This window comes from Porites lutea, chromosome 10 (assembly GCF_958299795.1).
Source record: "Porites lutea chromosome 10, jaPorLute2.1, whole genome shotgun sequence".
Classification (NCBI taxonomy): Eukaryota; Metazoa; Cnidaria; class Anthozoa; order Scleractinia; family Poritidae; genus Porites; species Porites lutea.
Genome location: NC_133210.1, coordinates 28,694,983 through 28,704,982, shown reverse-complemented (window position 1 = coordinate 28,704,982; position 10,000 = coordinate 28,694,983). Strand labels below are relative to the sequence as shown.

General features: G+C 39.6%; 1 protein-coding gene across 1 annotated transcript in view; it reads left to right on the top strand.

Annotated features, from left to right (window-relative positions):
* The first annotated feature begins 475 nt into the window (after positions 1–475).
* Positions 476–10,000, top strand: part of LOC140951167 (soma ferritin-like) — a 17,676-nt gene continuing 8,151 nt past the window's right edge. The window contains exons 1-4 of the mRNA XM_073400388.1: positions 476–589; positions 663–755; positions 850–903; positions 1,573–1,698. Coding sequence (XP_073256489.1) covers positions 491–589; positions 663–755; positions 850–903; positions 1,573–1,698 — 372 coding nt within the window. The 5' untranslated portion in view covers positions 476–490. The remainder of the gene's footprint in view (positions 590–662; positions 756–849; positions 904–1,572; positions 1,699–10,000) is intronic.

Here is a 10,000-nt window from a genome sequence, read left to right as displayed (position 1 = left end):
GTGGATTTTTCTCAAAAAGCTTGGTACTTTGCTTAATGAAATTAGAAACGGTTACACAGATTCTGTAAGCCCCCTGTTCAGCTGTGGATATTTTGGGAGGTTATGAGCGGGAGATTGATTGGGTGGGGGCTGATGTTAAAACAAGCTACACTATTCCTTTTTGGCCTCAATACATGACACAAACAGATATCGTGCGAGTCATCTTTTCCTCTTGACTTCGTCATGCCAGGCTATCAACTTTTTTATAAGGAATACCTGTTGAACTTTATAATATTTGGAATGGTGATGCATAAAAATCGAAAAATATGAGCCACACGTGCTAAGTCTTAATAATAATAACACTGATTCAGCGATTTTTAACCCTTCCTGATTGTTTTATAATCCATTTTGGAGTGTTTCGCTTTAACATTGATTGCGAGGCAGTTTCCTTGCAAAATTTAAGTCTTAAAGTGTATTTTTCACCCCGATTTCTACGTTTCAACTAAGAAAAATGTCTCTGTGCCGTCAGAATTATCATGAAGAGTGCGAAGCTGGCATTAACAAGCAGATCAACCTTGAGTTGTATGCAAGCTACGTGTACTTGTCGATAGTAGGTTCGCTTTCTTCCCGCCGTCATTTTTTCGATACAGGTGGTCTAAAGTTTATGTGTTTTTTCGCTCTAGGCCTATCACTTCGATCATGACGATGTGGCCCTGCCAGGATTTCACAAATTCATGCTGAAACAATCGGACGAGGAACGTGAACACGCTCGCCAGGTAACTTAATCGCGATGTTAAATCATTTTCAAAATGTCATCTAAGTCGTGTGGCCCCGTAGTTTGACTAATCCGCACTATCACTCGATTTGTAGCTGATGAAATACCAGAACGAACGAGGAGGCCGCATTGTGTTGCAAGATATCAAGGTAAGGGTGAAAAAAATCGAATTTGACACAATCAGCAATTTTGGAACGTGCCAGAGCTTTTCAACAGCTGTTTCAACTGGGTGTAACATTACATGAGAGGAGGTCGCCTTTCTCTCGCTGTTACTGTGCAAATTCATATGTAAACAATTTTTGTAGATCGTTCGTTTTTTGGTTTTTCAGTGTCTATCAGTAACTGTTAGAAATGTTTGTTCTCTGGGGAGCTTGAAGGGTCAGCGAACACCTGCTGAATGCGAGATGAAACGTACACGCACTCGCCTCAGACTGAGTGGACTGTGACAGTACAAATAAGAGCTTTATCTAAGCCCCATCATTTTAATTTTTGCAATGAAATTGTGTGACTGTTTCATGTGTAAAAATTCTGGGTGATTCTCTTTTGCATCCTCTTTGTTATTAGTTGTAAGTTCGAGTTCCTTGCCGGGAGAAGAAAGTCAGGAAGAGCTTGGTAGTAAATCTTGGCAAGACAACCCAATAAGTAGCGTTTGGTGGCAGGGCACAGGGGGCAGGGGGCAGGGGGTAGTACAGTGCTGTACAGGACAGACACTATTGTCTGTCCCCGCAGAGAATTTTAACGACAGGATTATGACTGTAGTTAGTGTCTTCTGATTATCAGTGGTGAATGTGTTTCATGTTTCGTGTTACCTTTTGTAGAAGCCAGAAAAGGAGGATTGGGGATGTGGACTGGAAGCGTGCCAGGCTGCTTTGGATTTGGAGAAGCATGTGAACCAAGCCTTGCTTGATCTGCATAAGACTGCAGACTCTCATGGTGATCCCCAGGTGAGTTTTATGCTACACAAAGCTCTTCAAGTGAGGTTGTATGTCTCGTGGTAAAATGTTGTGAGGAATTAAATTGTTTGATGGCCATTGTGACAAATTGTATGCGGACACTACACATACATACATACATGTTCTTTGTTTGGAGTCTTATACAATAAATAGTATATCAACTATTTCCAAATAACTAAAATTACTAACAACAAAAATTTCTAACCATATATGGCTAATAAGGTTATTAATTAATTAAGTCCTAAAGTATTTACTTTTTGCCGTCTTCCCCTTTCCTTTTTTCAAAGCATTCGAGTACGTGTATTGCTATTAGTTTTTGTGTTTTAGCATTTCCGCTAGGGGGGTTTATTAGAAACATAAATATTTTGTTAGGTGACATTCTGCTTATTTTTATTCCATATTCTTTTTCCAAATAATCTAGTAACGATCATCTTTTTTCCTGTTAAGCAGGGCATATATTTAGAAAATGGTATTCGTCCTCCATTTCTATTTTACAGATTGGGCAAATTCTTTCTTCAGGTTTCTCAAACGGTTTCGAATAGCATCCTGTCTCTATGGCTAATTTTTGGTTGGTTAGTCGCACATCTACACCATGATTGGGGGGGAGGGGGGGAGGGGGGGGGTGGAAAGGGTTTCAAATAGGCCATTTCCGAGTTCCCGCAGGGCTCTGTTTCAAAACGAAGGTAGGTGCTCAGCCTTTGATTTGGAAGTCATTTTTCATTGTCATGCAAATAAAATGTTATTTCTGACTAATGAGCCCGCGAAGAAGGCAGAAAAAAAAAAAAAAGCCGGGTGCACCATGGGTAGCCATATCGGGGGTATCAGGAGCCCATGATTGGCTCCTGGGGGTATATAAGGCTGCGCATATATCACGTGTACGTCATCTAGGCTTACGAACCAACCTCTCTTTGGTTTTTCTTACATTTTTGTTTTATTTAATTTTTAGGAGCAAGCTATTCTCGATTACATTGTAAAGTCCCGTATGAAGGGCTTTGAGCTTGAGCCTTGGTTCCTACCCAGATTTCCTGTCCGCATTTTTTCTCTTCGGGATTTTTTTGGGCAGGATTTTCTGGCCTCCGTCTGACCGCATTTTTTTCAGTTTGTAAGCGGTAGCTCAGCTGTGCTAGTTTTCAACTTTGTCCTTGTATAGTTATCACAGTTTTACACCTGCTCCTTTACTTGATATATTTAGTTTCTATGTATGCTTAGGTCAGCTGTCCCGGAACCGCTCTTTAGGAGGCGACATAAGTCTTGTTTGACGCAGTTAGATTGCAGACAATGTTACAGACCTCTAGCCAGGGTTGTTATCCATTTGTTTACCCTCAATGTCCTGCCCTAGCCTTTTCTGGTAGCCTTACTGGTTATTGGGCTACGTGCCTTGTTGGGTGCATTAGTCAGGATAATTCCCAGTTTCCCTGGCACTCAGCCTCTGTGCTCCTGAAGTGTTCCCAGTCCCAGTTATCCGTTGACCAGAGTTTTATTTAGTACCCCCAGCCTAACTGACACTAAGCCTGCCTGCTTATTTCGGGGATTCAGGTCGAGATCGACCAGTTAGTGTAGCAGTTCCTTCTTTTTGCTTAGCCTCTGTGCTCCTACCGTGTTCCCTGTGCCAGTTATCCGTTGTCAGAGTTTTAATAAGTTTCCCCAGCCTAACAGGCGGCCTAACTGGCACTAAGCCTGCGTGCTTAATTGGGAGATTCAGGTCAAGAGCGACCATTTGTAGCACGAGTTTTTTCTTTTTGTGAAATGTAGTTTACGAGTGTTGTACATTACGTATTCAATAGTAATCACCTATTATTGTATTTACATAAGTACTTTGTAGGGTTGGTTCTCCCCAAGCGGTCCCAAAATATACTTATCTGCCTTTACGTTTTGTCTGTTGATGTTGTGTAGTGGAGTCAAAATACTCATTTTCACAAGAAAGGTTGTGCACCTAGCCTCATTTTGAAAGTGAGGGTTTTTGGAACTCGGAAGTGGCCTATTGCATTTTGCTGTAATAAAGTTTAATTTGCATTTTTGCCATTCTTATTTGTAAGGGCTGCATTCAGACTTTCAGCATCTCATTTGTCTCATTCTTATTTCTTACTTACAACAATGAAATTGACGTAACTTCTAGCCTGCGTACCAAGTGTTGCCGTGCGAGTTCGTCGAGAAAGTTGGGACGAGAGCAAAAAAAGGAATGACAGGGCAGGGGGGAGAGAAAAGAAGGAAACGCTTCTCCCCTCATCCTTTACATCTTTTCTTTTTTTTCTCCCGCTCTAACTTTCGCACAATAACTCGATTGGAAATGCTTGCTAAATTTAAGCAATCTATTTGTGAGTTTCCCACGGTTTATTGTTTGATTATCTCTTGGCGATATCGAGCTAAAAAATAAGCTCTCCTTTCTCTGCTTTCGCGTGACTTCGCAAAATATTCAGTTAACTCACCATTATCACACTGCCCATGATGCACCTTGTTTATCCCTCAAAATTTTGCATAAGCATTGTTTTACTTTCTCTTGGAACGACTGTAATCCTCAGGAGAAATTGGAAGCAACGGTTATGGTAAACAAGGTATATTATGGGCATTGACCACTCCAGAAAATACCATAACATACCACAAAGCTCTTTGTTTGTCACCCCAAAATTTTGCAATAAGCATTGTTTTCAGTTTCTCTTAGGGCCATTTTAACTCCCAAGAGAAACTGAAGACAATGCTTATGCAAAATTTTGGGGTGACAAACAAAGAGAATTATGGTATGTTATGGTATTTCCTGGAAGTGATCAATTGTGAAAAGGCCCTGTCCACACCAACGCATTTTCAAAAGTATGCATTTTCCTTGTCATCAAAAACTCATCAATCAATTTGCGTTCACACTACGGGTATTAAATAGCTCAATCCTACTTCACCAGTCAATAAGGTGGCATAACTGTTTTTTCTTCACAGTTGTAAGACTTTTTGGAATCAGAATTCCTTGAAGAGCAGGTTGAAAGTATCAAAGAGCTATCAAACTTCGTCAACACCCTCACACGGCTTAGCAAGGATAACTACGCTCTTGGTGAATACCAGTTTGATAAAGTAACTCTTAAAGGCGACAGCAAGGAATAGACTTAACGCCTACTTGAATTAGAATTTTGTACTGGAATAGGTCTTGAATGTTTCTGGGACATTGAGAATTTCTAGGTTAGAATAATGCCAGAATTTTAAGAATTTTTCTGACAAAGCGGTAAAATCTCGAACGTTCTGGAATTAGTAAAATCCGCGATCGTCTAGCATGTTTCTGAGATATTAAAACTAGGGTTAAGTTTTCGTCTTTTTTACAATTTTTATCTTTTTGTTGTTGTTTAACTACTTATGAAATACTTTATACTCTAGTTTTGAATTAAGCCCATGATACTTCATTCTTTTTGTGACAAATTTATTTTAAAACGAAAAGTAGTATTATTGTTATTGTTATCTTCCACAAGACAATATGGCCATTTATACGAGGAAAAATAAGACGCGTCTTACGTAAGACGCGAACTGGACCATTTATACGAGCATGTCTTAACTAATTCTTCTGTATGCTTAAACTTACTTTTAAAGTGTAAGTTTATAATACGAAGATAGCAATTTGATTAGTAAATATAAATTGTGACAGTTTAAAGTTAAAAGGGTCTACTTACACCAGCAGATGTCACGCATTTGTCCAGGAGGTCTGTTATCGCCTTCTCCTTACATAATAACCAGAAATCTTTCTCCTCCGCGATGGACCAAGTGTTTCTTTTTACCTTTAACGGCGAGCTCATTGCATTTGAGCGAAGAAAAAAATAAAGTAGAATAGACAAGAAAACGAAAACGCGTTGTAATTTGTAAACAATTTTTCCCCGCCAGTGGCCTGCCAGTCCAGCGCGGGGCAAGCGATAATTTTCCCGCCAAAAATTAACACATGCGTACTATGCGTTCGTGTCTTATGTAAGACGCGAAGGTCAGTTATACGAAGTTTTCCTCGTCTTAGCTAAGACGCGTCTTATTTTTCCTCTTATAAATGGCCCTATTATTTATTGATTAGCAAGGGTGAAGTGATTAGTTTGTGAATGTTTTTAATATCCGTCATAGTCAAATCAGATCAAATGTAACTTTCCTGTTCACCTTTTGATCAATAAATGTCTCCGAAGCAATCTGAGGCATAACAGAGATAATTGACTTTTTTATTTGTTCCTTGACTTGTGTGGATTGCAGGTTGCATGAAAGCCAAGAACCAACTCTTTTCCAGGCCATCAATTTAAATATAAAGCCCTGTGCAAACGAAGGCAACATTGTTGAATGTTACATGTTGCGTCCGTTTGCACACCCTGTTGCATGCTGTTGCGAGTTGGTGGGAGTTATCGCATCCATTTCAACACCACTGCCAAAACGGACGCAACAACGCCAATTTAAGGACCGACAGTTAAATTCCTTGACTTTCCAGGCCTGGAAAATGAAATTCTTAAATTCCATGACTTTCCAGGTTTTCCATGACCTATACGAACCCTGTTATTATAGGCCCAACATTGCTGCAAGTAGCTTAAGGTCCACACATGGCGCGCGCAGTCGCCGATTGTACCTTCCCTCTCCCCCTTATAACTCTCGTGTTTTCACGCTCCAACTGTGCTCTCGAAACGGTTACTCTGTAGTGTGAAATTTTTGCGGGATAAAATTCGCCCCCAGTACTTGAGTCTTAAATCCAAACTCGCGTCGATTTGTTTTTCGTTAATAGACGTCCGGAAAAGTTTCATGATACACCTACCAAGATATTTTTAACTCAATTAAGGGACTGTTTACATTGAGGTGGGGGACCTTAGGTTTTTAGGTAGTTGAGGTAACCTGCTCTGTTGGGGTAACAATATCTCGTTTTAATTTTTTTAAGTTTACATGATACGTGGGGTAGCTATATGAGAGCCGTATATGGACAGGCAGGTGACCCCGCCTAAGCGGGTTACCTCACCTACCTGGGGTGCCCCACCTCCGTGCAAAGAGGCCCGAAGAGGGGATAGTTTATCGACCGAAGGGGACAATACAAACAGTATGGGTCCTGTTGCCCGCTGAAACTTTACCTTGGACGTAACACTGGTAACAGGTCAGCCTTGTTGTCTAGTTCACTCATCTCCACGTGTCAGGCCGCATAAAGGTCGTAAACTTTGCGGCCTTCTAAACCAGATGCAAAATATTAGCTTGCGCAGTTCGGGCACACGCAGAATGCAAAATTTCGAGTTTTTGGGCTTAAAAGTGACACAGCAGTCTTGACTTTTACTTTTCGCTCTCTTTCCCCCCTTTTTTTTTTCGCCTGTCTTGCCTCATTTTTTTTCTCTCGCTACGCATTTAGTAGACTTCATTTGGTGGGAAGAGTTTGGATGGAAAACTTTTATTATCTTAGGACAAGAGCCATAATAGGACAGAGAGGGACACTCAGGGCGTTGGCCGGGATATCTTAATCCCAAAAAAGTTATTTTTAGAACTATGCGGACCACGCGGAAACAGTTTCCGGTAAACTGATTGACTTCCGGAAGACTCGCTTTCACGATTCAGCGCGCGAAAGCGAGGCGGCGTCAACAAATAAAAAAAATGGCGGCACAAGTGGAGGGACGATGTGGAGTTGATAACTTGTCCTTCTTCAACGAAGAACCTACCATAGAAACTGGTTAAAACTTTAACAAAAAAGGGTCCTTTACAAGCAACGTTAGAAATCGGTTAAAGCGACCCCGTGACCATCGTTTTTGTTTGAACAGCTGGAAAGAGGACAAGTAGCATTGCGGCCCGGATAAGCGTTACCGTTTAAGTGACCATGTGGACGTATTTTCTATTGAAAGAGGAAGAAAAAGAACGTTTAAAGGTTTCCAGTATTTTTGTCAAGGACATGACCGGGAAGGCGGGAATCTTGTGGAACACACCTTTTCCTGCTTGACTGATATTTTGTTCCGCACTTCACATTGGACGATTAGCAATTATTCTTTATTGAACACGAGGTTAAAAGCGGAATATTCGCGGCGAGGTTAATATTCGGTAAACAATCGGTTTGATCTTTACAGAATTTTCAAACATTGCAAATCAAATAGGAAACAATAGCCTAATGGGTTACATGGAATCGCCAGAAGTTTAAATTCAGCTGTAAATTGTACTTCCAAACCTATTAAAGAAGAAAAGTAGCGCTTTGTTTTCATCCGTCGACTCGCCAAGTTAGGGAAAAAGGTATTTTGTGCAGCTAATTTGTGTTGTTCTTCGTTAGTGCAGACAATGGTGGCCCGGTTGCTCGAGGTAAGGAGCCGTTTCTCTGTAGTTTTCTCTGTCCTGATTAATTTATAACTGAAATCTCGAGATTTCGTTAAGATTTGCTTTCATTTTTTTCCTCATAAGTCAGTTGAATTTGATGTCGGGGGAAAATTTGTCTTTAAATGTTGAGTTTACACACCTCTTCTACTCGATTAAACTGTAATTGTCAACATTCCATCGAGCAAAAAATACTGCTAAAGTTAATCTGAAAACGGTCTTTTGCAACTTTGAAGTCCTTTCATACCTTCAAAAAATGGACCCTAGAATTTAATTTTGCCGAATTCCAAAGGTTCTTACTCTAAAAAAATTGGCAAAACAACGAGCTCACGAATTATTTACTCGCGAGGCTAAAACACTACAAAGATCACTGAGTGTGTATCCTGAAACCGATTTTTGCTTGTAAAAGCTTTATTTGTGAAAGGTTATTTGTGTTTTTCATGTTGCAAACGGTGTTGAAATAAATACGACAGTATGATAATCTCATCTGGAGTTTATTTACTTTATGTGGTTTTACCAAGCCTCATAGTTTTCTCATAGACCTGTAATAATTAACCTTTACAGATCCTGCACCACAATGTATAGGTAAGATTTCCATACAACCCCAAACATTTGTTATGTGTGTTAAATAATATAAGCTTGCTGCATGGATAACAAATGTAGAGGTTTGGATGCATAGGACCTTTTGATGTTGTGTTTGCCACTTATAGATCCAGCAAGTTTTGTCTACTTTTGTAGGCACTCATGGTTTTAGGTGTCGGCTGGTGAATGTAGTCTTTTCTTTTTTTCTCTATAGAAAGCACTCAGAAGTGTTAAGAATACAAACCACTGCAATACGTTCAAGCTCTGTATAGCTTTTTGTTTATAATTATGTCTTATTTCTTGAACCTCCCCTCCTCAGTGAAAGGCTAATTAACTCATTTTCTACATTGTGTGGTGAAACCTGTATTATGCAGACCCCATATTAAGCAGACACCCTGTATTCAGCAGTCGAATAGCTCAAAATGTGGCAAAACGTTTCTTTCCATAATTTAAGAAAATCAAACCTGTATTTAGTGGATATCTCTGATAAGCAGAGAGCAGCAAATTTTGTGTGGATGTCTGCCTTATTCTAATTATACAAGTTTTTCTTTTTATTTATAACAACCTCATATGCATAAAAATTGATGGTAAAAAGAAGGATGAGTGAGGGTGCAAAGAGAGAAGAACTGAGTCCTTATGCCAGGCTGGCTCCCCCCTGAAGGTATAATATAAAATACTACATGTAAAGGTTTCATAAAACTGGTACATCATTTTTATGTTGTATGTCTTTTAGATTGTGAGCAGTCTCTCTTCAGCTCAAAAATCTGTAAGCGAGAGTATTTGAGCAGCGAAGTCCCATGAGTTGTGAGGGTGCAAATTCGAATACGCTTCTAAAATACTCTCCCTTACAGATTCTGGAGCAAAAGAGAGACTGCTTGCAGTCTATATGTCTTTCAGTGTCTGCAAACTTTTCTGTTGTTTTCTGACAGGTTGAATTAAAGGAACAATACTACTAGCAATCATGAATTATCTTTTAAGATGTCTGGATGACCTTGCCACGGAATTAGTAGTGGGGAAAGTAATGTACAGGCTTAACAAACAGTGCAAGTTCTATATTTTGGGGCAAGGGAGCACTTATTTATTTATTCATTAATTTTTTTTTAAACTTTTGTTAAACTATGTGGCTGCCAAAGCATTTGGGATTTGAAATTTGAGGAGTACTGGGAAGAGTGTGACCAACTGAGTGACACACATGTTATTGTACACAATACATTAATATTAATTTGTCTCCTTCTAGATGCTTTCCTTGACATTGCCTCTTTCAAGCCATGGCATGAATAGATACATTGATTCAGTCACACACACTGTTTTATTGTTCCAGAATGTCTCTCTCAATGCAACCCATGCAGATGCATGAATTGATTAACTCACCAATAAAAGAAACTTGACCTAATTAAGAGGTCAAGGTGTGACCAAAGGAAGTTCTTATTGATTTTTATTTTAATTT